Source organism: Colletotrichum navitas, assembly GCF_030913465.1.
Source record: "Colletotrichum navitas strain CBS 125086 chromosome Unknown LY79scaffold_1, whole genome shotgun sequence".
NCBI lineage: Eukaryota > Fungi > Ascomycota > Sordariomycetes > Glomerellales > Glomerellaceae > Colletotrichum > Colletotrichum navitas.
Genome location: NW_026850547.1, coordinates 925,778 through 949,825, shown reverse-complemented (window position 1 = coordinate 949,825; position 24,048 = coordinate 925,778). Strand labels below are relative to the sequence as shown.

At 54.1% G+C, this 24,048-nt stretch overlaps 8 protein-coding genes and 1 non-coding gene across 9 annotated transcripts; 3 read left to right on the top strand and 6 right to left on the bottom strand.

Moving 5' to 3' along the window:
* Positions 1-1,702: 1,702 nt before the first annotated feature.
* On the bottom strand, positions 1,703-4,288 carry LY79DRAFT_503664 (VRR-NUC domain-containing protein; the record flags this gene model as incomplete). The annotated part of the gene is made up of 2 exons (XM_060553424.1): positions 1,703-3,722; positions 3,777-4,288. 2 exons carry the CDS (start codon positions 4,286-4,288, stop codon positions 1,703-1,705), a joined length of 2,532 nt encoding a protein of 843 aa, XP_060420705.1.
* Positions 4,289-4,944: 656 nt separating this feature from the next.
* LY79DRAFT_664545 (uncharacterized protein) lies at positions 4,945-5,468 on the top strand (the record flags this gene model as incomplete). The annotated part of the gene is made up of 3 exons (XM_060562905.1): positions 4,945-5,025; positions 5,084-5,325; positions 5,393-5,468. The coding sequence occupies 3 exons, from the start codon at positions 4,945-4,947 to the stop codon at positions 5,466-5,468; spliced, it is 399 nt and encodes a 132-aa protein (XP_060420704.1).
* Positions 5,469-5,682: 214 nt separating this feature from the next.
* On the bottom strand, positions 5,683-7,106 carry LY79DRAFT_532884 (40S ribosomal protein S13). Its single transcript, XM_060556326.1, has 4 exons — positions 6,542-7,106; positions 6,423-6,455; positions 6,237-6,283; positions 5,683-6,156 (listed from the first exon to the last, which is right to left on the bottom strand). Exons 1-4 carry the CDS (start codon positions 6,741-6,743, stop codon positions 5,983-5,985), a joined length of 456 nt encoding a protein of 151 aa, XP_060420703.1. The 5' UTR covers positions 6,744-7,106; the 3' UTR covers positions 5,683-5,982.
* Positions 7,107-7,691: 585 nt separating this feature from the next.
* LY79DRAFT_532877 (uncharacterized protein) lies at positions 7,692-10,241 on the bottom strand. Its single transcript, XM_060556325.1, has 6 exons — positions 9,882-10,241; positions 9,783-9,811; positions 8,639-9,727; positions 8,326-8,587; positions 8,061-8,272; positions 7,692-8,007 (listed from the first exon to the last, which is right to left on the bottom strand). Exons 1-6 carry the CDS (start codon positions 9,904-9,906, stop codon positions 7,981-7,983), a joined length of 1,644 nt encoding a protein of 547 aa, XP_060420702.1. The 5' UTR covers positions 9,907-10,241; the 3' UTR covers positions 7,692-7,980.
* A 2,211-nt stretch (positions 10,242-12,452) lies between these two features.
* LY79DRAFT_503049 (extracellular serine-rich protein) lies at positions 12,453-13,968 on the top strand (the record flags this gene model as incomplete). Its single annotated transcript, XM_060553372.1, has 6 exons — positions 12,453-12,677; positions 12,728-12,919; positions 12,969-13,073; positions 13,125-13,603; positions 13,652-13,690; positions 13,749-13,968. The coding sequence occupies 6 exons, from the start codon at positions 12,453-12,455 to the stop codon at positions 13,966-13,968; spliced, it is 1,260 nt and encodes a 419-aa protein (XP_060420701.1).
* Positions 13,969-16,780: 2,812 nt separating this feature from the next.
* Positions 16,781-16,875, top strand: LY79DRAFT_t12. Its single transcript has one exon. It is a non-coding gene; the product is annotated as a tRNA-Ile (tRNA).
* Positions 16,876-17,681: 806 nt separating this feature from the next.
* On the bottom strand, positions 17,682-19,436 carry LY79DRAFT_10778 (uncharacterized protein). The gene is made up of 3 exons (XM_060550676.1): positions 19,219-19,436; positions 18,461-18,940; positions 17,682-18,327 (listed from the first exon to the last, which is right to left on the bottom strand). Exons 1-3 carry the CDS (start codon positions 19,273-19,275, stop codon positions 18,043-18,045), a joined length of 822 nt encoding a protein of 273 aa, XP_060420700.1. The 5' UTR covers positions 19,276-19,436; the 3' UTR covers positions 17,682-18,042.
* A 421-nt stretch (positions 19,437-19,857) lies between these two features.
* LY79DRAFT_10595 (uncharacterized protein) lies at positions 19,858-20,360 on the bottom strand. The gene has a single exon (XM_060550664.1). It carries the CDS (start codon positions 20,204-20,206, stop codon positions 19,916-19,918), a length of 291 nt encoding a protein of 96 aa, XP_060420699.1. The 5' UTR covers positions 20,207-20,360; the 3' UTR covers positions 19,858-19,915.
* A 1-nt stretch (position 20,361) lies between these two features.
* Positions 20,362-22,415, bottom strand: LY79DRAFT_676216 (methyl-CpG binding domain-containing protein 4; the record flags this gene model as incomplete). Its single annotated transcript, XM_060564465.1, has 2 exons — positions 20,362-21,588; positions 21,660-22,415. 2 exons carry the CDS (start codon positions 22,413-22,415, stop codon positions 20,593-20,595), a joined length of 1,752 nt encoding a protein of 583 aa, XP_060420698.1. The 3' UTR covers positions 20,362-20,592.
* Between the last annotated feature and the right edge of the window lie 1,633 nt (positions 22,416-24,048).

The window sequence follows — 24,048 nt, the reverse complement described above, 5'->3', positions numbered from 1 at the left end:
GCGCGAAAGTCCAGTAAGAGAGAGGAGGGGGAGGAGTCGAACGGAGTGGCTGGCAAAAGCGGCCTGAAGCGCTATGCCGGATCCGGGCATGGCACGACCCGGAATCCCGGGCGCTGCATGGGGGGTGGGTGGGTGGTCGCGTACGGAGCGAAGCCGTAAAAAAGCCACCCCCAGTCACCTCCCTTTGCTAAGCGCCTGTCCTCAGAGGCCCCCGGGGCCTGATTGGCCGGAGGTCGGGAGCAGGGGTGCCGCGGTGTCCCGGTTGCCGTCAGGACTATCACCAACGGCCGGCATAGAGGCTCTGGATTGGTCGAGCCGTTAAGCGCCGGCGTGCTGGTGTGGGGATTATGGTGCGCAGGGCCAGGCGAAGCGTTGTAACTGTGTTTTTTAACCCTTGGTGCAGAGTCACCCGTTGCAGGAATCAAAGTCGAGTCACTCGGAGAGCCCTGATGCATGTCGTTTGGTTTCTGTTCTGGCGGATGAGCTAGGATGCGTTCCTAGCGGAGAGGTGAGAGATGTGATGGCATGAGATAGGGCAGGTCTGAGAGCCTGGGAGAAGCATGATGCCGGTCCTTCTTCGTTCCGGTTGCCCTGCTAGCAACATCGATGCGTCCGAGTCGGTTGGTGGCTGTCGGCTCCTCTCATCTAGCGGTGAAGAGATTCGAGGGAACCATCAAATGGGCTTTTAGACGGCATTCTCCTTCCGGATATTAGTTGCTATGTAGAACGCATGCCTGGGCCTCATTAGCCCATGCACGCAGTAACCAAACCGCCGGACCAACCATGGGTCTGACAAAATCCCTCCCCAAAGATGAGGCACTGATGTTGCTCCTCTCACAGCAATGCCGCCGTGGTTCTGGGCAAGCGTGTGGCTTCCGTCGTCGGCGAACGTTGGATGAGGCCATATCCCCGTCCTGATTCCGACGCTCAGCACAACAGGAGTTTCCAGTCAATTTCCTTTGAGCTCTAGCCGCAATATCATCTATGATTGGCCCCGCGCAATTGGCTGCATGGTATTCGAAAATCTCCGACCCAAAACAGAACCCTGTAGCTCCCAGTGCCGCTTATGACTGGATGTCTCCAAATCTGATGCCAGATTTAGCATCCCTCCCCCGCGCCTCGGTTTCTAAACCCTGGCTTCCCTGAAACCAAAGCTAAGGACTCCGATGGTCCGTCAAATGTTTAGATTGAAACCAGGTTTCGAGACTACCAATCATGAACAAGGTATGGCCATCTAGGTAGAGCGGCTGCCAGGCTCTGTTTTGTTGACCGGTAATATAGACAGAGCATAGGGACAGCTTCCGGGGGAAGCTCCGCTGTTTCAAAGTCTTCTTTCGTTCTTCCACGGGCGGGCTTCCATGGAAGTCAAAGTAAACGGAGATCGCTTCCTATTTTTGGCAACACCAAAGGTCGTATTTCGGTTATCCGCTCGTAAGATGAGCTCTCCTGAACCAGGTATGTTAGCACCGGACACTGCGAGGATGTCCAATATCAAGGTAACCATAGCTTCAAAGCGTTGCTGGCGTAAGCCGTTTATTGATGGGTCCCGGGACATTGATCTCGCTACTGCAATGGCCTTCCCGTCGTTGCAAGCATCAAGTTGGCAATCTCCGCTTCCTGTAATACCATGCAATATCCCGTACGATATAGCCATCATGGGGGCGAGCAAGAGATACTCTGACTGTTCAGTTGATAAGAGCCCTCAGTCGACTGCCTTGACTTCCTTGGCCACAGCGTTGCAAAGTACCACCTTCACGCCTGCGCCCGTAAGGACATGGATCCATAATCTCTGCGTGTCGCTGAGCCGGTCATTGGCACTTTTGACCTCGGCGAACATACATTCCTTTTCCGGCTCCGTGCGCCAGAGTATCAGGTCTGGCAAGCCTCCGCCCCGCTGCCGGTATTCTTGCGCCATCACTTTGCAGAGGGCGGCTAGTGCGCCGCCGTTGAAGCACCCGACAAGCTCGATAAGATCCTCGACGTCGTAATCCCAGTTGAGACCGATGACACAGGTGCGCCGTTCGCGTTCTCGGGCATCAACCTCGCGGATGATTCTTTCTGCCCCTCCATTTGCAATCTCGACCAGCCGATGGTTGATCTCGGACATGCGCGTTGTGTAGAACGAGTCAGTGTGAAGGTCCAGCGGGCATGTCTGATATGCCGTTTGAAATACGTTCGGAATGTAAAGAAACAGAATGTCGTAAAGTAGGTAAGCGAATAAAGTGCGGACGATGCCTCCCTCAGCGTGGTAGCCCTTGTACCCCTGGCTACGATACCAACTGAGGCACATCTCCTCAACACTGCATTCGCCGCCGTCTTCTAACTCATCAACCCAAATTGTTTTTGTGCTTGCTTGACGACCGTTTTTGCCTTGTCGGTCATCTTTCTTCAATTGAATGCCCTCTACCGTGTGTTCAATGGGCTTCTGAAGACGAACGTGCCCGAAATCATGCTGTAGACGACGAGGTATACGCAGTTGCTTCTCGAGCTTGATAAGACGCTTCTGCAAATCATAGTGGTATATCAGATGGCAGTCTTTATCTTCAAGGCCAGTTTCGCATGTGGTCGCGGCGATTCGCTTCCAGTGCTTCTTCTGAATGTCAGGATCAGCAGCCACAGCGTTGCTGTCGAGTGCGTGCATGTAATGCTCCTCGAGTAGGGCTTTGCGCTGGTACCAACTGCCTCGTCGCGATGGGTGGAACAAATGCTGATCCAGAAGCTCGGCGAGGATATGATGCTCGCGTTTGTGATCCTTCAACCGCCCAAATACAAACGCAGCTTTGTGAACGATACGGGTATATGAGTGGACAGGCGTGAATCTTCTCAGGTAAGCACCCTCGCCCTCCTCATACACTCGCTTTTCCTTTTCCTCCTCTTCAGCCAAAAGGGCTTTCCATCGAGGGTATACTCGATCGAAGATGTCCACGACTTTGCGAAACCCTCCTTCGCCCGGTGGCCCATTGAACTCCAGAATCTGATCAACTTCGGCTTCCACTCGGATTGCTGATTCGAATTCGAGCACATGTCTGCGAGTAGCAAAGATATTTGAGCTTCGGCAAACGATGTACTCGGGGTAGTTGCGCCGTGCAATACTGGCGAGAATGATCGCCGTGAGGGACTTTTCAGTCCACTCGGTGGAGCGATAGAAGACCAGATGCACCCTCTCGAAGAGTTTGTATGTCAGCGGCGAAAGCCTGACGCATGGTCCAGTGATGTCTCTGATCTTTTGCAGAAAATGCTGTGTCTGATTTGAGTCTTGTCGGCTCAGCTGTGGGGGCGTATCATGGCGATCTCTCATCGAGCCTCGAGCTGTCTGGGATTCGCCGCTGCCAGATCTCTGAAGCCCATGCGCAAAGAGACCGGTCTGCTGATAGCCTGTTCGGCAAAGCGCTCTTGCCAGATCGGCCTTGTTCCGACCCTGGAATTTGGCCTCTCTAGCAAGGTCTTTGAGCTCGTCCAGACTTAGTAATGAAGAAGCTTCCTCAATGGTGGTGATGTGTTCTTCAGAAGCATCGGCAAAGGTAAATGTGTCGCCCAAGCTGAACTCTTCCAGCTCAACTCCCTCGACCGGGTTGCTCTCCTTTGCGATCTCAACTTCTGGAAGATCTCTCACTTTCTGGAGTGATTCGATGACCGCGTGCGGGTCCGAGATATCACTGTAATAGCCAAGTCGGTCTTGACGGTGCCAAGCTGATGTCTTACGTAGGAATAGTCGCACGTAACTGGCGAAAGCATTAGCCAAAAAAAGAAAGCAGCGAGCTTTGAGCCTAACCCACAGATACTGGGACTCATAGTTGAGGCTCTTCCACTGCTCGAAAACGTGACGTTCCTTGGCGTCAAACAGGTGAGATTCGTCTGCCAAGACGGTGTTCAATGCGAGATTGAACGCATCCACGTAAATGGAACTTTTGCCTCGGATCCATTGGTGGTTCGCTGTGGCTGGTGTTTCATCACTAGGATCGCTGGCCTGGGAACTCTTCATAAACTCGTACTCCTCAATCGCATCCTTGTCTGCTTGGATAGGCGGCAGAGTACTCTCGATGTCGGTCTGTCGGATTCGGCGATCATCTTTGTCGTCCTCATCAGAAACTTCGTTGACAGTAAGTCCAGAGGTATCAGCATCCTCGTCGGCGGATTTGATGTCATGTTCATCATCGTCACAGTCGCTATCCTGGATCTCCACCTTCACTTTCTTGGCAGGCCTTTCACCAAGCGGCGATGGCCTCGTAGGAGATCTCGAGGGGGTCTGCGGCCTCGGGCGCGGCAGCCGCTGTACAAAGGCGTCCATCATTGAGGTCAGAAAAGTCCGACATCGTAAAGAGATGGCCCTTTGTACTAGTGCACGGCAGTCGAGACGTCAGAGTAGTGAGTTTCGCCTTGGTGGCGTCAGCGATGGAGACGCGAAGAGGACAGGCAGCCGCGGAAGGGAAAGCGCACCAGGCAACACGACGTCAGGTGACCTCGCGTAAATGAGTTTCGATACTGGCTGACTTCCAACCACCGATGGCGAGCAGGAACCATCATAGTCCAGCTTCGCTGTTGCAATCAATTGCTAGACATTGAAGTACATGCTTCATTTTCAGCCCCTCAGAAGTCTCCTTGTTGCATTGACTGTTAACAGATCCTTCAAACCTGTTCTCCGTCGGCGCATATCACGTTTCCACTCAAAGCTTAGCCTTTGTCTGCTGTGCCATCCTGGCGCAAAACCCACAGCCAGCAAGAATCGCCGACTTTCCAACGGGTCGCAATCAAGCTCTTGCCTAGACAGCTTGCCCGCTGCACCTACTTAACCAGCGACAAGGTTGTCTAAGCTAGCCATATAATTGCATATGACAACCATTGAATAGCGAATTCCCCCCACCCCCCTACACAATGTCTGATCCAACAACCACAACAGAACCAACCCCGCAGGAGACCGCAGCGCCGACAACATCAGAACCCACGATGGCGCCCGCGTCCGTGACCACATCGGCCGATGCCGTCAGTCGCGACGTCGCCATGATGGATGCCGTTGAGCCGCCATCTGTAAGACCGTCTGCGACTCACCCCGCCTCCGCAACAGTTGCGCTAACATGATCCTCAGTCTCCCGCCCCGATCCCGCAGGCAGCCCCGAGCGCTCCCAGCCCTGCTCCCGGCCGAACAGGCACCCCCAGCCGTAACCTTAACGGCGAGGCCAGCTCTCGCGCTGGTTCTGTTCACCCCGACGCCCACCCTACGAATATCCCCAACCAGGCTGTCGAGCACGGTGACCCTGCTCGGATGTACATAAACAGCACCGTGACCGCCGTTCTCCTGGAGGGCATGAAGATCATAGGAAAGAACCAGTATGTGTGCTACGGCTATTAACAGGACCCCGGAAGCGATTGAGGCTAACGTTGTGTGTTTCTCTAGGCCCAAAAACCCTCTCAAGGTCCTGGGTGAGTTCCTCCTCGAGGAATCCCGTAAGCGAAACGAGCCTTCTGGCTGAATAACCCACAGGCATGGGTTTGTTTTGTCATACACGCATCAGGAGGAACGCGAGAGCCGAGCTTGATTGGTATACATAGATGTTCAATGGGACTGGGCTTTTCGCATTTCAGTGGCTTTTAAGCTTGGCGTTCCAGGAGGTAGAAAAGTCTTAGCAGGTCTTTCCCAAAGACAACGCTTTAGGAGCATACGAGACGAATTGATACCACGGTTCTTCATAACTTTTGATTCATCATAAAAAACGCACAAAGACAAACGCTTGTGTTGCCGTGGAAGGGATTTCCTCTTCTTTTTTTTGGAATGATTTGTCTACTTCTTTCAAGTGACATGGGAAGAAAAAAAAACTTTTGGTGTTTTCATTCCTCCTACTCCACGGCTGAACCATGCGGCCACCGGGCCCTAGAGAGCTGGCATCGGAGCTCTAAATGCACTTTCCTAATACCCCAACTCCATGACCTAGAATCCACCGCGTCAATGCGACGACCGTTCCATTCGTAGTAGCGACAAGGGCGCGCTTAAGAGACGATGGTGGAGGCGGTGGCGGACTCGTATCTCCAGGTGGGGGGGAGGACACCGACGGTCTTGTAGTAGCGGGCGAGGCGGTGGATACGGGACTCGATGAGAATGAGGCGGAACTTGGAGTCCTTGTCCTTGCGGTTGCGCTCGAGGTGCTTGCGGACGGCAACGGCCTGGGTCTCGTGGTCAGCATTTCCGTCCTCCTCTTGTAGGGTTCCAAACGGCTTGTAATCCAGGCGGCGGCAGAACGTACCTTCTTGATGAGCATGTACAGGTCCTCAGGGATATCGGGGGCAAGGCCTGTTCATCATCTCTCTGTCAGCCTAGACCAAGCAGAGGCGCATTAAATGCGGTAAAGAGGATTTCTCCTCGCGGACGAATTGCGTATTCTCGACATTGAATGTCGCCGCGTCGTTTATTCAGTGAACTGGGATCGTACCGTTGGACTTGAGGATGCGGAGGATACGGTTGCCTGGAGCGGGAAAAACGTCAGTCGCAAGTTCTTCAACAAAAAAACCTGTCTATCAATTGCTGAAATTCTTTTCTCATTGAACTTACCGGTGACAACGCGGACCTGGGCAACGCCGTGGGAGTCACGGAGGATGACACCGATCTGAGAAGGGGTAGCACCCTTCTTGGCCAGCTTGCAGATCTGGTCAACGACCTGCTCGGGGGTGGTCTTGAGCCACGAGGGGGGGTTGCGCGAGTAGGGGATCGCCGAGGCGGAGATACCCTTTCCCTTGGAGTGAAGACGGCCCATTTTGACGGTGTTGGTGGTTGTTGTCGGCTGGAGACGAGGGGGTCAGTCGGTCGGTCGCTGGTCGGGTTTGGAAAAAGGGAAGGGAAAAAAGTTCACGATCGGAAAAGCGATATGTTGCGAGGCGCTCCGTTCGGGCGGTGCGGGTGGATTGTGCGAGGCCGGTGAATCCTCGCTTAATTAGGGCACCTCAGCGCTGGACTGGTGCCTTCTTCGCTCTCTCTCCTTGTCTGGCCAGAGATTGGTCGAGAAAAATTTCGGGCGGGAGACCCATCGGGGTGGATTTGTGGGTCGTGCATGGAAGCCTCTTCTCTGGTCCGTGCGTCGCTTTTGCTTACCTTAACCTTCGCGAGCTCGAAGATTTTCTCTTTGCTCCCTCAACTTCATTTCTTTGCAGGAGCTGAAGATTGCTGCACATGCACGAATGCCATCGTGTCGCGGCGGCTGTTTGCGCCAGCTCTCTCAGGTAAGCCATCTTCGTCTACACTATCATGTTTCCCCTCGCATCAAATGATGATCCTCCACATTACACTTTTTTCTGGTACCTCTTATTTTAAAGTCTTCGGGCTTAATGAATGAAACGGACTTCTGACACTTGCACCTTCATCAACACTATACGCTCGCTGCTGTCTGTCGGACGAGAAGCTAACAACATCTCAAAGGTCACACTTCTCCTTAGATGACTAACGGTTATGGAATCACGCGTCAAGTGATGCTGAATTTGGGTTCCATTGAACAGAGGTCACTGGTGGTAATGCGGCTTGAAAGGACAGCAAATAGCAAATCGATATCATTACTCACAAACCAATCTTCCTTCGTACTATGCCGTTTGACTCTGACTCTTTGGTGCATGCCATGCATTCCTCGTTCTCTGAAAAAGCAACATTCGGTTGGTCACCCCATGTAGCGGAAATCTGTCGATTCATACATGACTGTGAAGCATAGGCTGTACTCACAGCTTTAAGCGGGAGGAATGCGTTATATAAAGTCACCTGGCTTTCATTCGTGACCATCACGCTGGCTGCAGAGTGCACCCGTAAGTAGATCTAATTCGAGCGACTGAAAGAAGACTCCATGCCTGGCTCGTCTCGCCACGGAATTATGATACAGCATTTTGGTTGGTTACAAGGCAGTCAGCAGACGACTAGCCCGAAATTTCTTTTCCGCCGAGCCCTGCCCTTACGATAGATACCTGTGTATGGCTTCTTCTGTTTCCCCCACCGCTATCCGCCAAAAGCAATTACCAAGCACCGACCTCGAAGTTCTCCTGTAAGATGATTAGTAAGCTGAAGTCGGACACAGATAACAAAGGGCATTTACCTCAGGGAAATAGGTTGTGACGACAGTTCTGTCGGCAAATTTGCGTCCTGCAAGCGCTTTAAGCGCTTTGTTTGCGGCCTCCTTCGTTTCAAATTTGACAAAGATCTTGCCCACACCAGCAGACTGCCTGCTTCCTCCGACTGGCCGAGGAATCTTGATGTCGAGAACGGTACCAAATTTGGCGCACTCTTCTTGGACGTCTTCCTTGATTTCTGGGAGGTGTCAGCATAGGCCGCGTTTCGACCAGGGAGTGTCGTTCCCTTACCTTCATAGTCGTCATTGTCCATCAGTTCCTCGGGTGTCACCATGTTGAGAAGTTGCAAAACACGGGTCTCCTCAGAGTCTGTTGAAGTCGTTCCCGCCAGCATAGACATGGCGGCAACGCCCATCTCTACTCCGGCTACTTGGGTAACACCCACGCTGGCCTTCTGAACCTTGAGCCTCTTGTCGCCGAGGTCCATACCGTTGAGACCCTGGATGGCAACGTCTGTGGCTGCGGGATCAACATACTCGCAGAACGCAATGCCCTGTGCAGTGGGTTAGTGTGAGCTGTAGCAACCCGGAATACAATATCTTACTCGAGACTCTTCCGTACTCTTGTCACGAACAAGCACAAACGCCTTGAGTTCGCCAAAGGACACAAGAAGCTCTGAAACTTGCTCCTCGGAGAGGTAGACGGGCATGTTGGCAACACTAATCTTGTTGGGCGTATCGACGACGATGTTGGACACGACGCCCGGCTCGTAAGGGACATCGTCGACCACAGCCGGGACGATGTAGTCCTTTGGCCGGCGGATGACCAGACCCTGGTCGGCTGCTGCTCCATTTGTGGCATCTTCGGCCTCCATTGAGATTCCGTCGAGAGCCAGCGCCACGGTGGCTTCGGATGCGTTTCTAAACTCGACAACGGCGAACGAGTGGTCCTTAGAAACCTGACAACTAGTACAGGGATCGGTGCTCTCGATGATGTTCAGTCCATTCAGCTGCAAGTTGAAGAAGTTCTGGATGCTTTCCTCGGTCGCGGAAGGAGGGAGGTTGTTGATGAGCAGTCGCTTGGCCTGACGCGAGTTGCTAGGCTTCAGCGCAGCGCTGTTGACTTGACCACCGGGCTGATTCATGATGGCCTGGAGCTTGCTCGGATCCATAGGCTGCTGGCGGGGAGCGCCGGGCAGAGGGAACATGCCTGACAGCTTGGCTTGTTCAGCAGTGACATTCTCATAACCAGGGGGTTTGATGTCCCACTGAGTCAAACGTCGCTTGCGCTCCAGGACTGACGTGACGTCGGTCAAATCAGGCGTGGGTTCCCTCTTCTTTGGAGGGGGCGTCGCGCTCCGCTGGCGTTCGCGGCGGCCAAAGCCGGGATCCTCGTTCCTGTCTCGTCCGCCCCGGCGTCTGTCGTCATACGGGTCGCGGTCTCTCCGAGGACGGTCATCGTCGTCTCTTCTGGCATCGCGCCTGGTCGATGCACGGTCGCGATCCCATTCTCGGTCACCTCCACGTCTATCGCGTCCAGAGTATCGATCCTCTCGCTCGCGCTCGCGATGACTGCGGCTGGTCGCATAGCTGTCCTCGTCCTCGCGACGTCTGGAGCTTCGGTCGTAGGGCGAACGGGAGCGTCTTCGGTCTCGGTGTCTGTCTCGATCACCGCGTCTATCATCGCGATCCCTCTGCATCATCAATTAGCGGCCATATCGGTGGCAAGACGCGGTGGGCAAGGCTTACCGGGTAGTCGCGAGATCCCTTTCCTCGTCCTTCTTCCCAAGAGGCAGATGTTAGAGCCAGGGGCAAACTGGTTGCGTTATGCGGTTTGAAAACACTTACCACGAGAATAGCCGTCGCCGTTCATGATTGCGGATGCTTGTGGCGTAACAAGGCTAATCTTGGATGATGGATAGTCAAGACTGGAGAGGGTGGTTGACAATGGAGATGAAGATTGCCGCGTGAGGCAAAGGCGCAGTCGTGCTTTCCACTGGCGCGAGGCTGGAACTTTTTTTCCCGGGAGAGGTCAAGCTCTGAAACCACAGCGTGATTGGCCAATAGCTCTGTGGAGAGCGGGTTGTCCAAACTCCAGGGCCCCGCCTGCGGTACGCCAAACCACGCTAAGGGGAGCCATGTTTCTTTAGTCAGCCGAGGGCGAGCCATTGCACCTCAAATGCTGTCTTTCTTTTTTCGAGCTGTCTTTCGCAAGTATGTGGTCCATTAGCAGCACTCAACCTCGATACGACGATTTGTCACAACATAGTATAATGTACGAGCCCTGAAGCCATCGTAGACGATAGTCACGCCTTTTCACAACATGTCGTCTCATTTCCATCAGACTGGGACGCTTACTGGCTTATCGCGATTGGACAGATGAACCATGAGTGTATTACCTCTTCCTGTCTTGTGTTCATTGATTAGCGGTGTTCAGGTAGTAGTCATTGATGTCATTCCCCTTAGGTCTGTGTGCACGTGTTGGCCGCAGTAGCAGCATCTATTTGGGCTGCCCATACATACTTCGCATGCGGCATTTGAAGGATCGCTCGCTCAGATTTATAGCCGCTGACTGCTCAGCTCCTAATGTTTATATGATTCCCCGAAAGTATCAGAATCCCGTCAGCTACCGCACGTTTTGAACTCGTTCCGTGCAAAAATGAGGATATCGTAGCTCAATCGCTAAGCGCTTTGCTTTTTGCATCCCACCCTCATCACATTCATCAGAAGCCTATGCATGTGCTTGCCTGTCGCCTTTTGATAAGGGGTCCGCTCCAGAAATATCTCCCAAGGGTGGCTCAAGCTTCAAAGAACCTAGCTCGGGGTTCAAGACCAGGCCTGATCGCTCGCATTGGCGGTGCTTCACTGAAAGAGGTGCGTTCTCTGCTTACCTAAGGTAACGAGTATCCGGTGCTGCGTCTTAATGTCTAGCATTCCAAAACATGGCCTTTGTTCACACGTAGCTGCATCGGTCTGATCTTCGGGAGATTGAGGATGCAGCCATGCACTTGACATCATTGAAGATGTTGTTCCGCCGGTTTGAACTTGACTGCTGTACCGTTGCACCAATGCTCGACATTGCCATCCGGCCTCGGCCCGTCGCAAAGATACCCAGATTAGAGTCGATGTCGGCGTCTGAGAGAGTACCATCGCCGCCTCCAGCCTGCATGTTGTCTCAGCTGGGCTTTGCCACACGTGGTCTGGTGTTTAGCCTTAGTGCAGCACTAAAACCACCATAACGCTCTGGCGCCTGCAAAGGTATGTCCGGCTTCAACACACCCCAATTGGGGCGCCACTCTTTTCTCCTTTCAAGTTGGATGTTTGCTCTATCAACCCCGACAGCGAAGCGAAGCCGTTTTGCAGGGCTGTGTATACTGAGGCCATCACAGCTTAAACGCTTCGTCACATTCTAAGTAATGCTTAACTAGGTTGATATGATACCAAGCGAGGGCTTTCTATCATCTACAATCATGCTGAGACCAGTCTCGGGTCTGTCTGGCGGATTGGCCTTGCCCCACGGGCCGCCGGGCCGGACTCATGGCAACAGATCTATTCAGGGTTCATACCTACCCGCGAATACCTTCCGCTTCCTCAGCTGGGCGCCATTTAGGGTGTGCGCCACCAAACATTGTTTCATCCGCGGGTCGAGAACCTCCCGAAGCACGATGGTAACCAAGTGTTTGGACGCCAAGGCCCCCCTACACTCCCTGTGGAAGTCATCCCATCTCGTCCTCCACTTCCTTTCTCAGCGGACTAAGATGAACATGTAATAATGACCCGACGATCTGGTAATTGAGGCTACCCAGCTGCAGGCTCGCTGTGGTCTTCTATCTTGGTCAAGTGTCCACAATAGAATTGCCACGTCAAGTTGACCATCGTGTCAACGGCTCTCCATAATCATCGGTATCATAGCAGGCGTACCATCACCGGTCTTTGTTCTCCCAGCCAGTCCTCGATCAGCGAAGGGGTTCCTTCATCATTCATCGACTGCCAGGACTCGCCTAGCTCGTCATACTGCAATAAAGCCATCTGCTAGCCCCATTCCCGTCTCGGGGATCACGCCTACATGCTGGCCCGGAACGTTCTTTCTCGCAACGACCTGCCAAAGAGCTAGCGGTTGAACAATCCAGATCCTGGTGTAGAGCGCCTAGCCAACGGCTTTTGCATGCGTCTCTCCAAACGGTACCGCAAGGCGCGGCACGAATATGGTCTCAGCCCTCAGGTCCGAGTTACATCCAAGTCCCGTGCTAATGCTCGGACCGACATGTAGAGTAGGAAGCTATTGCCAATAAGTATTGTTATGGTCCCCTGCCGCGGAGGACCCACGACTCCTGCTGGTTGCCCCCTCCCTCGCTCTTTTACCGTTCTTCATGATCCGCAGTGACTGGTGATCCAACTAATCTGCAGAGCTTGTTCGAGATGGTAAGGTCATCGGTATATGGGGTCGCCGCCCTGGCGATCTTGGTGAAAGCCCAGTCGCCGGTGACACCGACACCATTCCTCACCACGACGACGACGCCTAATGCTGGCTCAACTACGACACTCAATGCTAGGGCAGAAACAACCACAACCTCAATGGGAAATACCTCAACGGGAAATGCCTCGACCACGGCAGCGGAGACACACACCATTGCTGTTGGTGTAGTAAGTTGTTCTGTCATCGACATATCTGGCACGAGCTTACCTTGAAATAGTCCGGGTTTTCGTTTACACCTTCAAAGGTCGATGCCAACGTTGGCGATACCATCGAGTGGCTATTCTATCCCGACGGTCACTCCGTCATACGCTCCGCGTTCGGTTTCCCCTGTACGCCGTACGAGTATGTGGAAATTGGCCGCCAAGGCTTTTACAGTGGCAATACATCGGTCAAGGCCATTACGAACGATGTGCGTCAAGTGGCGGGAGTGCCGTAACTACTCGGCTGACAATCCACAGATGCCACGGTTCAGAGTGCTTGTCAACAACACCGATCCGATTTTCTTTTACTGCGGTGCCCCTGGGTCGTGTTATAAGGAGAAGATGATCGGGGTAGTCAACGAAGTAAGTCGTCATTCGCACCCCGAGATTATGGCGGGACACTAAGGGGGTCAGAATTCGAGCCAGACACTGGCCAACCAGCTTGAGGCAGCACTTACTTTGACAACGCAAATCATCCCCGGCGAGCCTTTCCCGGTAGAATCAGATGGCCCCAACCCGACCAGCAGCTCCGGCAGCGACAACGGCAACAGCTCCGTCATCACCTACCACGCTGGCCTGAGCGTCGGTCAAGTCGCCGGCATCGTGATGGGCTCCTTGGCCTTCCTGCTCCTCGGCGGCACTCTGGTGTACATGTGCGGCCGGCAGAGCGCGATCGACCGCACCTATCGACGAGCCTCGAACAGGCAAGAACCACCTCCTAATCCTCCGCAGCCGGAAATATCGGAGCCGCCCGTCACGGATATCAATGAGCCTGCGCGCTCAAAGACCCCTACTGTTCCGGACTGGAGAGGCAGCCACTACAGCTCGTTCAGCGGGGGCCCGTACCGCGACACCGCAGGAGTCTCCGAAATGACGAGCCCTCGGCTAAGAGGGTTTTCGCACCCCACGGAAGTCTCCGAAATGACGACCCCTCGGCTAAGAGGGTTTTCGCACCCCACGGAAGGCATGCAGACATACTAGTAAGTCAACGCTTGCATAGCTTACATACGTCTGAATTCTTGACTAAACGAGATGCAGCGACTCTCGCATATCGTCCATAACCCAGAGCTCCATGGTCGAGGCCCCGAACAACCAGTCCACGTCGTCGCCCATTCCAGCTCCTCTCTCGGGTTCCAAAGCGAGGCCGGCCGAGCTTCCGACGTACGGGGAACCGGGACACTCTCCGTATCCGCAGCTCGGATGGCGGTTCTCGTTTGCCGGGCGGGAGAGCGTATACAGGCTGTCCAAGGAGGGGTAGTCTGGGGGACGGCAGTGTGGGTGGCTGAGTGCAGAATAACGTGATGTAAAAAAGCAAAATGCTCGAGCTTCACAGGCAAGGCGTTGGTGGATGGTTTTCAGGCTGGCTTTTGATTCCCTATTGTTCATTGTCGTCATCGCCAAGTTGAAACCCCGGGAAACTGCTTTGGGGTTAAATTACATCTATTCAGCGTTTGTCGATAAGCCCGAGGCCCATGAATGCGGGTAGCATTCCTTAAACTCGGGGCACCAATTTATGAAAGAGACGCTCTACTTCTTCTTCTTCTTGTTCTGAGACCAATAAGAGTTCGTTTGAAAAATGTTCAAATTAGATAGAAGCAGTGGTGTTTTCCCATCGTTCGGTATTAGTTGTCGTCCCTGGGTGGCATAGACAGCTCCTCCACGTATTACTGGGGATAGCCAACCTACTTGACGGTCGAGCCATCTCTAGATGATCAACAGAACCGAGTATTGGGCTTGGCCTCCGTATCAAAGTCATCAAGTCACCCGGAACGATCTTCCTCCCAGGCTATGGCTGGCGGCGCTGCTGGCGAACCAGTTCCACCGACGACACCTGCAGTGTCAAAGAGGGTGGGAATCATCGTCTTGGACTCTTTGTATAGTGGCAACCGCCCGAGGCAACAAAACACGGCGTTCATCCCCCACATCGATTTGGGCAGATAGTCATGTTGGTGGCTTCTGATTTGATGAGACCTGAGACAGGGTATGAAATTGGATAGCTGAGGAAACAAGCACGTGCTGCCTGCAGGCCGAGCCAGCCTGATTCCCTCGTGGTTTTACGGCCGATGTCCATCTTCCAACCAACAAGACTGATTTCCGACGTTGCGACCAGACCTTCAGAGTGCCACCTACTCCATCGAATATGCCACCATGGAAGGGCAATCATTCGGATCGACGACTGGACATATCGCGTTCCCGGGCGCCCGGGTTGAAACCGGCGGGACGCTCAACGTGACGGTCACTGATAGTCGTAAGCATGACATTACCCCGCCGCTCGAAGACGAACTCATGTTTCTAGGTACACTGAGGCAGAAAGCTCAAGAGAGAAGTACTAGAGCTGCGACAGGACATTCTAGGGCATACTCATGTCGAAACTATCAGGAGCATGGCTTCACTTTCAACTACATATCATTTCCAAGGGAGGTATGATGGGGCAGAGAAAATTAAGTCAGAAGCATTAGAGCTGTGGTGGGAGACTCTAAATCTAACTTACTGTTTTCTTGAGGTATAGTTAGCTATTGATGATATTTAGCACATCAATACGTGCAAGAGGCCATAATGTTCTGCTTGCTTTTTGGACCTTTTCCAAGATCTAAGAAAACCCTGCCCGCCAGCCACAGTCTACCATCACCACCACCACTTACTTCCCCGTCATAACACCACCGTCATGGCGAACCCTCCCAGTGTAATCAACAACCTCAGAAGTACGTCACATATCATTCAAATAGTCGCTGATGCTGAAATTACATTTGATAGCCATGTTTGAGTGGAGATTCCATGAGATCGGGAGGCATGCATAGCCAAGGCAACCTTGACGAGGCAGAGACAGCTGCTGGCGAACTTTGATGGAGCCGCGCCTTAGCCCCCTTCACCAAGCTGGCCTCGATCTGCTACTCGCTGGATCTCCCTATGGTTATGTTAATCATGCGAGAGAGGCTTTCTGTTTCTACACTGAAGTTAAGCAGCAGTACCAAAACATCATCTCAGCTGTCAAGAAAGCTAATATTGAGATGCTTGACGGAGCAAAGGCTATGTTACACACTACGCGCACCAGGAAAGAGGCTGTTAATGTGGAATGACAGAAGTAACTAGAAGTATACCTTTCTAATACTACTTTAAATAGATAGCTAACAGTAGTAGTGCTACTAGCAAGACTATGTCTGATATTCATGATGCCAAGATTAGGCAATATCATGAGCTTCTTCATGATGAGGGCGGAGGCTTTACTGAATCTGTTTTTGCCTCTGGTTCTGCTTTAACGTCTAGCCAGACTGGTCTCACAACAGTTGGTGGTGACTCTCAACGCACTGAAGGTGGTGGTCGATCGCAGTCAACTGCATCGACTGATTTCGATGATGATACGTCACCTCTCCCGCCAATGGGAGAATTACAGTACCCCGACTATGATCAGGCTTGGCCTGTCGAAGTCGGCTCATGTCAGGAGTAAGGAGGCAAGAGCAGAGGTGTGGTGCCGGAGTCCACGTGATTAGGCCGGGGGGGGGGGGGGGGGGTGTGTGCAGCTTTCAGCATCATCACCACCCAGCACCTACCATCAATACAGCAGCGTGTTCGTTTCTCACTCTAGTATTCATCCCTATTTTACAGCTCACGTCTCTCTCAGAATATTAACAGTTGGCGGGGTTCATTGTTCAGATCAATGGGAGACGCAGACGCAGAATACTGCGTCCTGGCTACCGGCCTCAGCACATTGAATATAAATCTCTTCTATCTATCACCTTCCCTTTAAAGAGACCTCTCGTAGGAAATGTCCCCACCCAGTGAATATGTACCGGACTAGATGTTGATCTTTACGCTTTTACACCAGGCCATTGACGACCGGAACGGCCGGACGGCCGTGTGGAAGGCTGCGTGGGGCTCAACAGCATAACACCGCCCTGGGAGAGGTCTCATCTTAAGAAAGAGCGACGGCTACCCACAGGCACGCCGTCAGGCATCGGCACTTCGTGTTCCATTTGCTGTCGACCGGTCTCTCGTCGCTTGGCATGCGGCGAGTGATTCACAGACCCGACGATCGAGATTGATCTACGACAAATTTTCCAGTTTCTACAACAGCTCCCGTGGTCTAGCTGGTTATGACGTTGTTCTTATAATTACATCATCAATGTGAGAAATGCGAAGGTCGCGAGTTCGATCCTCGCCGGGAGCAACCTTTTTGCATTTTGCAGCCAAAATACCAACACTCTGTTTGGTTTGCATGCGCTGTTAAAACCTGACTCGATTAATTTTTATCCTTATGCACTTATGCACTTACTCACTTACTCATCTTAGCTTGGGTACGTACGTACGTACGTACGCTTGTGAGTTGATGCCCAGGGTTGTTCCTTTTGCTCTGTAATGTGGGTACCGTCTTGATGTGGTCTGTGCATCTTGCTTTCCGACCAATCTGAGAATGTCCGACATGGTGAAGCTTGTAGCCCTGCCCATCCATCTGGATGATGTGCTGCGGAAGGCGCGAGCAAGGCCTTGACGAGCCATCTTCTTTTTTTCAATCTGCCAAACAGACAGAGAGACGATCTAACAGACAGACGGTCTGGAGTCATGGTTGGAGGGATCGCAACCGACCCCGCTCGATGTCAGGTAACATGACACTCGCTGCACTCTGTTCCCTGACTTGGGGAGCTGTGCGATATCTGGTCCCTCTGTACATCGTTCTCAAGCGTAGGACTCTGTCGCGGAGACCGCAGCAAAGGGGCATCGTCGGTAAGGGTAAATGGCACACTCACCGCCGCTTCTGATTCTTTGTGTGTTGTCATCGTTTCGCCTATTCAACAACGACATGGGGCATGGTGGAGGACGGGCAAAAAGCAAATAAGGGGAGCCTAGCTCCTCGCGGCAGCGGGCCAAACTGAAGACCCCGTCTTCGAATCACCCGATAACGCTCGTCGAGCTCTCTACCGCATTCCTCCCATGGACATCACCCGGCAGAAGCACCCGACGTCAGCCAGCCTAGGAGGTGCCGGCCACCGCTAGGAAACACCCACGACGAAAAGGCACAAAGGCCTCATGTGAGAAGTATTCGCGTCAAGAGGATGGCGCCGAGAACACAATAATCCTTTTTGCGTGAATATCCCTGGCTGTCGACTCGTGTTCTCATATCCGTTTCGTTACCCATTCATGAAAGAAGCACGGCTAACACCAGCGTTAAAAAACATCAAACGAAACAAACTCCATGCTACCACCCTGCATGCTTTATGTGCCACCTCCGATGCCCACCCAACCAGCCGCGCCATGTACTCAGACATCCCATTCCTTCTCCCACGTACCGGGGGATACAAAAGATTCATCACGTTCGAAGATAGAGGTCCATCCATTTTCAAACCCGCAGCTCGACGGCGATCTTGTCGTCCTTGGCCACGACCTCCTCCTTGGGCCCACCCCGGTCCCGCCGCCGCAGCTCGCTCTCGGCGATGGACCGGATCAGCTGGACGGCGAGCTCGGTGCCGCGGGCGACGGACGCCTTGGATGCGTCCGAGGGGACGTGGAGGAACGTCACCCGGCGGTGCTCCCGCGCCCGCCAGAGATGCGCCAGGCTGGAGAAGTAGATGAAGTCGCACAGGTAGTGGCCCGCGTCTTCCGATATGCGCAGGTCGGAGCCCTCCTACGCCCCGCCGCCGCCGTCAGCAACATTGATCGACCCTTTAAGAATATGAAGAAAAAAAGAAAGAAGAAAAAAAGAAAACGTCGGCAAATGTCACCGTCGATTATACGCCAGGGACAGAGCGGAAACTCACCGGGCTATGCGCCTTCCACCGCTCCAGCACGTCGGCCAGGTCCAGCCCCGTCTCGATCTCGGGCGGCATGCCGTGCCAGACCCAGTCGTCACCCTCCTCGCGCCGGCGCTCGTCGTCCTCGAGGCGGTGGCCGTCGACGTCCGGGAAGGTGTAGCCGTCGCGGTGGCCGCGGCGCTCGACCGAGTAGAACAGGCGCGGGCCGGCCATGCCGATGTGCACGACGGCATCGACGCGCGGGTGCGTCGCCGGGTCCCAGAACTGCGGGACGAGGGCGCGGACGGTCATGTAGTTGACGCGGATGGCCTCGGGATGGACGAGGATCCGGACGGGGGGGAGGGGCCGGCTGGCGGCGGCGGAGGAGAACGAAAACGAGGCCAGGGGGTGCTCTTTCGGGTTCCTGGCGCGGAGGGGCGGGAGGTAGGCGGGCAGGGAGCGGGCGATCTCCCAAGAGGGGTTGACGGGGTATTGGGCTTTGAACGGCTGGATCGCAAGCACGATCTGGTCAGTTCACGAAACAGGACCCGGGTTTCCAATAAATGAATGCAATTAAAAGGGAAAAGGTTAGAAGAGAAAGAAAACACCAATTAACAGCCTCGCGGAGCAGACGCCTGACGAGTGCTGCCGTTTGGGTTCGCGATGCAACAGCAAAGTCGCCGTCGGGCATGGCGGGGTCGCGAAAGGAGGGGCAAACCCGTGGGAAGACAGGCACGCACGCGGGGGGGGAAGGGTGGAAGGAGGTGTGGGGATCCAGGACGTACGCCGAAGCCAGTGACCAGCACCGTAAACTCGTCTTCCGAGTCAATCTGGGACCCCATTGTGAAGTCCGTTTCCCTTTCTTCCCTTCTTTTGCGGGATAAGAATATACAGGTTGGGAGGGTGAGAAAATGGGGAGTGAGGAGGAAGTTGCGGTTTATCCAGAAAGCCCACTACAATCCCTCCTGAAAGCAACAGCGCGCGGGGGGGGGGGGAGGGGGGAATGAATGGCGATGATAAGTCTGTTGCTTTTGTAGGTACCTGTGCGTGTAAGAGATGCACCATCCTGCGGGCGATGTCCGGGGGTCTCGCCTGTCTGCATCCGCGCGATGGGAGGGGAATGGTTACTGTGGGGTCACAGCGCCAATCGACACACTACAGCAGCAGCAGGCCAAAGGGGAAGGACGCTACGAGCAATTGTGTGGGGCACATGGGTGACAGAGAGATCCGAGGCGGGCGAGGCCACGGCTTTGGGGGCACTTTGCTTTTTTCAGACGACATGTCGACCCTGCACCAACTCAGGCCGTCGCTCACGCTGGCTAACCACCTCGCTGATCCTTGTCATATATGCCAGTTCCTCGCTTGAGGACCAAAAGTCGATTGAGAGGAGCGCCCGGGTCAATTGGGTATGGGAAACATGATAAGAGATGCACGAGGCGGCCATTGATCGGGGGGTGGGTGCAGGGGGTGGGGCGAAGGAGTCTAACGTAAGATCGCAGCAATCCGAGCGGCATGTCGTTGAGCGACTACCGGTAGGGTCACCAGATGAGGACTGACTCGTCTTTTTGCGCCTTCAAAGTGAAATAAAAGAAAAGGAAGGGGAGGAAAGACGAAGAAAAACAAAAAGCCAAGAAAGACTATTGTAGGGCGATGCGGGGGAAGGGGGGGGGAGTCTGTGTGTGTGTGTGCTGCTGTGCTGCTGTGCTGCGACGCATGGCGCGGAGGCTGGCGCAACATTGGACATGATTCGCGGTGATTTGAGTGACACAACATACCTAGGCTGCAAACTCAGCGGTAGAGGTGGTTGGCAGGAGATCGAGCCCAGTCAACCATCTGCAAAGGCGTGGTGTCCTATGGAAGAAGAAGAAGAAGAAGAAGGGGAAAAAACTTGGAGTAAACTGACACTTTGGCGAGTCACTGCTGAATTATGTCACCTTTTATGTGCGCCTCCTTCTCGGACATATGCTGTTGTCTTCCAGAGCTGCTCGAAAATGCTTTAGCAGCCCGTCTATCGACGCCTTCGCATCTAATATCTAATGCTGTTTGTGCGTAGTGCACCGTTCCGTGGTGCGGGTATCAACAAAAACTTCATATCCAGCCTCGGCTGAACCTATCATAAAGAGATCCTTGTACAACCCTCAGAGAGAGAAAAAAAGCCCTCAACCAGACCCTGACCGCGGCTCCTCGAGAATCACCAGCCCGCCAGTATCATCGTAACCCACCCGTCCTTCGTTCGCAGCTCTTCGCATTTCGTCCCGGAGAACCGTCTTTTCGCCCGTTACGGGATCCCATTCCCAGCCTTCGCGCATCCACATCCACCGTAGACACGCCCGGAGCTCCTTGTCGTCCGGTCGTACTCTCATCCACTCGGGCTGGAAGTTGGGGGCGGCGCCTTTGCCGTTCCAGTCCTCGGCCCGCCCCAAGAGCTCGTCACGGCAGAAGATGCGCCAGCTGTCGAGCGCGTATTTGCCTTGCGTAAAGTGGCCCATCTCCCACGCCTCGCCGGCTTCTCCGCTGCGTCCGGCAGTAAGCCCAAGAGAATCCTCATCAACGCCGGGCCTCAGTGTGTCTAGTTCCGCCTCTCTTTTGTCGTAATTCTTCACTCTATAAACAGTGCCTGCTGTCGGTGGCTGCCCAAGCCACAATCGGGCATATCGCTGTATCGCCGCTGTTCGCACAATCGAAAGACCCAAGTGACGGATCATGCTTACGACTGTATTAGTCGCCTCTGCGTCAGCCAAAGCGGTTGGTGTCGGAAAGCGGTCCTTGACCTTGTAAAACGCAGGGATTGCCAGCGTCCCGGCTGTCTTGACAAGGAAAGTCACAACCACAAGCAGCCAAAAAGGTTCATGAGCAAACTCTTCCTGAATCAAGCCAAAGCGCGGGGCTGACAGAGGCGGGAACGGGATCGTGGATACAAGGCCACCCACGCGTTTTGATCGGGGCGACGACTTTGATTGCGGCTGGCCGAAGAATGGTGACTTGACGGCCGTCTTCCGTCTCGGCGAAGGCTCCGGCGGAGCTACTTCTCCGACTTGACCCGTCTCAGCTCCTCTGGGGACAATAATTCGGACGAGTTCGTCGGCGATGGGCTGCTGCACGGGGATGGCCAGGATGGCCTCTCCGCCCGAAGACCCCCGGCTGTCTGCGGGCCGCTGGCTTTTAAAGCGCTCCAGTCATCGTCATTGGTTTTGCTAGCTGCAGCGCCGGCCATTTGGGTCTTGACGTCGTTGGCACGGAGTGTGCCTCGCATATTGGTGGTGCCTTCCTTGAAAGCTTCATTTTCTTGGGATTGCTTGCGGGGCGTAGGATTGGGCGTGGCTATGCCGTTGTGAATGAGTGTTGGGGTGACGATATGGGTCGTGTCAGCAGGCGATGGAGTAGCTGTTTGCTGTTCGGGGTTGTTGGTGCGTGGCAATTGCTCATCGGCGAAATAGTGAGACGTGGATGACTTGGGAGCGGTTCTGGGCCGCTTGGCTCGGTGCGTCGGCTCGGTGTCGTTGTCATCGTCATCTTCGTCATTTCCGTCATCCTCCCGTCTGCGCTTGAGAGCAGCGACCTCTCGCTTGATAGCTCGCTCCCTTTTGATGGTGGTGGGCAGAGACGGACACGGAGGCTGGGGCTCGACAGCGTGGCCTGGTCGATGAACACGCAGCAGTGCAGTCAGATTCTTGATGGACTGGTCAGTGGCCGCCCAACCCTGGCGCAGCTTCGCCGCGGCTAGCGTGGCTTCTTTGACTCGAGGGATGTAAGCCAGAATATCTCGTGCATCAAGCGGCGAGCGAGCTAGGTCCCTGTCCTTCATTGCAGCCGCACTCTCCAGCATCAGGTTCCAGTCCTCGTATCCACTGAGGAGGCCGAGGTCGTAGATGGCTAGCTTCTCGTCCAAGGGTGTGCCGGGGGCGCGAAGGACGCTGAGGAGGAAGGGCTTGTCGTCGTCGGAAACGTCGAAACCGACGAAGATGTCGTCAGCTGGCGCCATTGCTAATGATGTGTGACGATGTGAGTGGAATAGCGGGGCGAATATTGCGGATATCGTGAAATCGAACGTGATGAGGCGGTGATAGACCAGCGATGATTGATAGCTAAAGTGATGGCTTCGTCGAAGGGGTTGGGTGATGGAATGAGCAGTGACGAAATGTTGTCAAGGGCGTGAAAAATTATTTCGGGAAAGGGAGTGAACGGTTATAGTGAACGGAGATGGGTTTTTGAGATTCAGGGCAGTGAGCGTTGAGTGAGAGGCACCCGAGGTTGACTGACTGAGGCTTCAACGGAACCAGGGAAATGGCAGGTGGGATTTCCTCAATTGGCTACGAGCCTGGCATGGCAGGCGTGGAAAGCACCCATTGTGCTTCGGGGGGGCGTTCAATAGCATTCAGTTCCAGCGTCAAAGAGACACTGGAAGAATTGACGTAGGGGAGGTTTCGATTAACCAAGGCAAGGCAGGTGCGTAAACGGGCAAGGGGGGGTTAATCTGCCTCCAGCAACGACAACGGTGCTTTTGGTGAGGTCGGTTGTCGTCAGGTCAGTGTTTAGGAGCAACGTTTTCCGGCTCAGCACAACAAAAACCTGCTGGTGTGGTTGTTTAGCCTCATGCGGATCCCCTGGCTTAGGTACCTTTCTTCTCCCAGCGTCATCGGGCCAGCCACACACATACATAAACTACACAGCCCGCGGATGGGCCTAACTCTCTGTCTGCCTGGCTTTGACTGAGAATCTGGGGAAAATAGCAACTGGCTGCGGTCCCAGGGCTGAAATGAAACACCCGGCTGGCTGTTGAAAGAGACGGGAGGACAAGACTGGCGGGCACTTTGCTTTGTCGAAGCCATGGTCGTGTGTGGCGTACGAGCTCGCGTGTGCTGGTGTCAGTTGTTGTTTATGTATCCGTATTTGTCGGCGATCAGGATCAACAGGGCGATTAAAATATGAGACCTCCCTGCCTGGCCTGTCACCGTTGCGGTCCGTCTCGCTCTGAACGATTGATGTGCCAGGTCGGCCCAACTTGTTGGAGATGCCCTGTGTTTTATCCCAAGTGCCAGCAGCCAAGACGCCTAGGACTCGCTAGCAGCCTACAATCCGTCCGTTCCCGAATTCTAGGTTGCCTTCTCGAACTGTTGCTGTTCAGGGGTGCCTCGCCAGAGCCTCCTCCCTTTCCCCAGGTTATGCGATAGGGGAGATAATCTGGTTGGCAGGCTGCTATCGCGTTGATCAAGTTACGCAGTCTTTGGAGCTGGTCTTGTGACTTGCCCGGAGGTCCACTTCTCACCATCGACATCGAACCCGAGGAGAGCCGGATGTGCATAATGGGATGCAATCCTTAGGAATCACTGCATAAGGAGTCCGTCAGTCTGCTCGAGCGTGTCCCAATCTGGATGTCGCAATGATTACAGAGCAAAGCAACTGTGAGTTTGAGTCTGTTTCGAGGCACGACCAGTTACCATCAGGTGCAAGAAACAACACAGAGCGTGCTGGCCCATGCAATGGTACCTGAAATCGGCAAGTCCAATCGAGGCCGCCAAGACCATCCCATCGCCCGGAATGCTGCTAGAATCGCCATCCGGCACCAGCGACCCGCGAACCCCCCGCACCCCCTCGCGAATAGCATTCTTTTCCTT